A 4229-nucleotide genomic window follows, 5' to 3' on the forward strand; every position below is an offset into this window, starting at 1 on the left:
AACAATGACTGAACTCTGTTTATTTAGGCACACACACACTGCAAATCACACAACTTATAACTTGAAGAAACAAGATCACAATTTACACAGACCGGATTTGGAAACAAGTCGCATAATTTAATTGTAAAGAGGCTGAAAATGATGCAGAGTTGGATTAGGTAATAGTGGTTCCGGGACCCCAGGGGACCTTGAGGGGGTTCCAGGGGATCCCCACCCAGCCAAATGATTGATAGCTTAGGAATCTAATGGACCGTTACAGGTCTGTAACTGACAAGTGGAACCTACTTGCTCCACTTAGTTTCATTTCGACACGCTTAGATAAGTTAACACAGGCGATTTTACAGTGTAGAGTCTCAGAGATAAAACATGATATCGTTTAATTTCAATGTTCCACACAGTCATTTGTGACGCATTATGAACTTGTAGATCTGCCAAATTTGTGCAATTCTTAGTTTTAATTTAAAGATAGCATTTTAAACTTCATCTTTGGCTTCTGGGGGTCCCTAGAACAAAAATATTTTGGATGGAGATGGAGGTCAAATACATTTCATTTTGGGGGTCCTTGCTTGGACATAAAGGTTTGAGCACCAGTGATATAGCAAAGGATTGTAAAGACATTTCTAGAATCAGCATCAAGTCTTACTTAATGGGTTAAATCAGTGTTTTCATATAAAGGTCTATTATTTATCCTGCATTTGAGCCACAGACCACCATTTGATGACATTTAGCCTCTCAGACTCAGAACATGTCATCAGTCCACGCTGTATTGATACCATGTACCATTAGGAGAGATCAAAATAACAATTCTTCTGCATTCTAACTTCTTGTAAATTAACTACCGATAATTAAGTAATGCCAGATGTTTAACAATAATGTAACTCTTGAGAGTGTTAATTGAAACCAAATGTACCTGTGAGGGTCCATTTGGTTTCATTTTACGCTCAAGAGTTACATATCTATAAGGGTCCATTTGGTTCCAAATTCTCCATCATTTAGCTGGGGACCACCTGGAACTAGTGGATTTAGTGTGCGGCCGAGCATAGGCATGGTAACGCCCCACCTGCCTCTGATTGGCCTACCGACACTGCCCGTCTTGACTGTCCTCCGAGATGCGAGGCTACTCCGTGGTGGGAAAAAAATACAAGAGAATGACAGCTTGGCACGCGCGACAGAATGCAGCCTTGTAACTAACTTAAGTTTTATTTTTGTAGAAGAGCCAAACTAATATTGTTTATGCCGTTTGCTTTGATTGAATAATTGATTGAACACACGTGTACGATGTACTATGATTTGATTTGGGTGTGTTCTAAATAAAGTGTTAGTGTTGATTATCATGTATTAATCTAATTATAGTAAACTAATACCATTATACTAAAAAGGATAAAGGTGAAGGGAAAAAATACCTTTTTACAGTACAATAATGTTTTGCGTTTACACATAGAAACACACCCAAATCAAATCATATTACGGCGTACATGTTCAATCAATTATTCCATCAAAGCAAACGGCATAAACAATATTAGTTTGCCTCTTCTACAAAAATAAAACGTACAAGTTACAGGCAGTTCTCTTGTATCATACCGATACCGTATACTTGTATTATTTTTCCACCACCTCGCAGCAGAGATCAGACTATCCAGCATAGCTATATCCACCTCAGTGGATACCATGCCTATGCTCTGCCGCACACTAGATATAAATACGCCCTGGAACCCCCTCAAGGACCACTGGTTGAAAACCAGTGGGTTAGATAGACCCAGCCTGTGTGACCACAGGTGAGCTTGGAATCCAGATCGGCAGAAGATGATGACGTTCAGTAGCATATGCACGTTGTAGGACAGAGCACACCTCCCGTCGTGTGTGACCGAATTCTCCACTTCAGTTGACAGTTCGAAACGGTCCATTTAGCCAGGGTCCCCCCACGTCCATGAGAGAGTGCAACAACAAGCCTCCACTGTCCACAGTGTCTATGATGAGACCTTTGGGCCATCTGCTGGCGTGAATCCCTGTGTCTCCATTTCCGCCTTGTACTTTAAGAAGTCTCTTCTCTTGGCAAAGTATCTCACCTGCCACAGACACGGGTACAAAAGAGTAAAGTATCATGGCTGCACAGTTTATTGAGAGAAAGATTCTCATAACATGACAATGGTGATAAGAAAAAAACACAAATGTTGACAGAGAAAAGCTGCCCGTAACATGAGATACACATAATAGCTGTACGGATTATGAATACAGGATAGGTGGGCACTGGGACATCTGGTCACCTCGAAAAGGAAAAAAAAGTGCATAATTATCATCATTATTATCATCTTGTCCATGCCTCAAAATGACTGGATATACAGGTTGTAGTAGCAATCTGTTAAATTATTGTAGAAATATTAGACCTTAACTGTCGAATGTTTAAGCATGTTCTAATCATGCTGTCACAGTACGCTCCTCTGCCCTTGGACTTTGTCTGTGTTTTGGGACTTTTACTTGGATTTGTGTTCTGTATTTTATTTTGTAGTAGTATTCTGTGATTTCCTGTCTGCCGTTTGCTGTCACCTACCTTGTCTCACCTCCCTGTATTAGTGTGAGACAAGGCCATAGAGTATATAAAAGGATAGAGACTGAACTGGCGCGAAGCTCCGCCCCCCCCCCAGCTATAGAGGGTATGCGTGTGACATCATCATCAAACCAGGAAGTTATGCAGGAACGCCTACTGAGTGGCAAAAAACTACTTTCTGGCCTTGACAGCCCATACATCCACACAGAAAAGTCATATCTGATTGCATTAAACAACATTAAACGATGTTAAACTCACTTTGCCTGTTGCTTTGCCACTCGATTTTCCACTCGATGTGCCATTCACTTTAAGCATGCGCATACTCTCTATTCATGTCAGTGGAAGTTGCTCAGTGGCGTTTTGAAGCACCCGGAAGACTCCCGAAAGTACCGTCTCAGAACGTCTACTTCCGCATTTTGACCACCAAATTTTGGTGGTCAAATGCGGAAGTGCAACCGAGCGCTCAATGTTAAAGCCCAGCTGCACGGGGTTTCCCGGTCATGAATCCACGGGTCCGCCTGTAGTCCCTCCTCCTACCACTAGGGCCCAGAGCTTCAACGTTGAATAGCCTAACTGGCCCCTTGGCAGGTGACAGCAAACAGGGCAGACAGGAAATCACAGAATAATAATAACAAAATAAGGTACAGAACACAAATGCAAGTAAAAGTCCCAAAACACAGACAAAGTCCAAGGGCAGAGGCTCGTACTGTGACACATCACATGCATACTTTCCATGCATACTTTTTTATATTTCCAAAATATAAAAATGTTCATTTTTGGACAAATAGCCAATGTTACATCGAGGTGCCCAGATGTGCCCAGCAGGACAGGACGGTAACAGGTTTATTTGACACTCATCAATATCAATCATGTTAATTAGCCCGTATATGCGGCTGGGCATTCTGCAGGACATGAGGACAGGTACCACTGACCCCCCAAGACAATTGGAGTCGTATTAATATGGAAGAATACATGTGACAGAATGGTTAATACTGTGACAACAACCCAGAACAACAAACTATATGGGGTCTAAGTTCTAACCTACCCACTGCATGGGGCAGTTGGCGTCCATGTCCTTCTGGAAGCGGTCGCAGGCGGCAGCCTGGTCGTTGTTGTCATCCAGGCACCTCCACAGCTCGTCTCTGGCCGCCCAGCACGCTTTCCTCTCGGATGCGTTAGGAGCTGACATCGCTCTCTCAGCTCAGCTTCTTCCAGGCGATCGAGCTGCCAGGCAGGCACAGTGGTTCAGGTCAGTTTTACTATATATTCCACTATATTTTACTACTGTGTGCTGTGAGTCAAGCAGCGGGTTAAAAACCTCCCATAACACTTGATTTGATTGCTGTTGTTCAAACACAGTGTGGAGCATAGATGTTTGGAAGTCACGCCAGGTCAACACACACCGTCTCTTGCTGATGACGTCTTCTCACTGCGTTTGCTTATGATGACCGCTTGGTGGCGCCGTTTATCTATAGTACCGTTAGTCCATACCACTTTAATCTCAGTAACTTCATTCATGCATTTATTTTATTCATTAAACTGTGTGTTTTTGTATTTAACCGAACGATGTAATCTCTATAAATACAATCAAATAAACAAAACACCAATGCAACCTCTTTTGTAAAGGTGTGGTAAAGAGTTTTTGTGATCTAGAACATTTGCAAATGACCATCATCAGCTCCTC

General features: G+C 42.4%; 1 protein-coding gene across 1 annotated transcript; it reads right to left on the minus strand.

Annotated features, from left to right (window-relative positions):
- coa6 (cytochrome c oxidase assembly factor 6) lies at positions 1–3970 on the minus strand. The gene is made up of 2 exons (XM_079494039.1): positions 3591–3970; positions 1–2066 (listed from the first exon to the last, which is right to left on the minus strand). The coding sequence occupies exons 1-2, from the start codon at positions 3732–3734 to the stop codon at positions 1968–1970; spliced, it is 243 nt and encodes an 80-aa protein (XP_079350165.1). The 5' UTR covers positions 3735–3970; the 3' UTR covers positions 1–1967.
- Positions 3971–4229: the final 259 nt, after the last annotated feature.

Source organism: Electrona antarctica, assembly GCF_951216825.1.
Source record: "Electrona antarctica genome assembly, chromosome: 23".
Taxonomy (NCBI): domain Eukaryota; kingdom Metazoa; phylum Chordata; class Actinopteri; order Myctophiformes; family Myctophidae; genus Electrona; species Electrona antarctica.

What these genes read in the sequence shown, in the direction of transcription:
- coa6 (XM_079494039.1), bottom strand. Translation starts at nt 3,734, where the DNA reads ATGTCAGCTCCTAACGCATCCGAGAGGAAAGCGTGCTGGGCGGCCAGA. An exon ending in CCAACTGCCCCATGCAGTGG is followed by an intron (nt 2,067 to 3,590) that starts GTAGGTTAGAAC and finishes TGTCTGTGGCAG; the next exon opens with GTGAGATACTTTGCCAAGAG.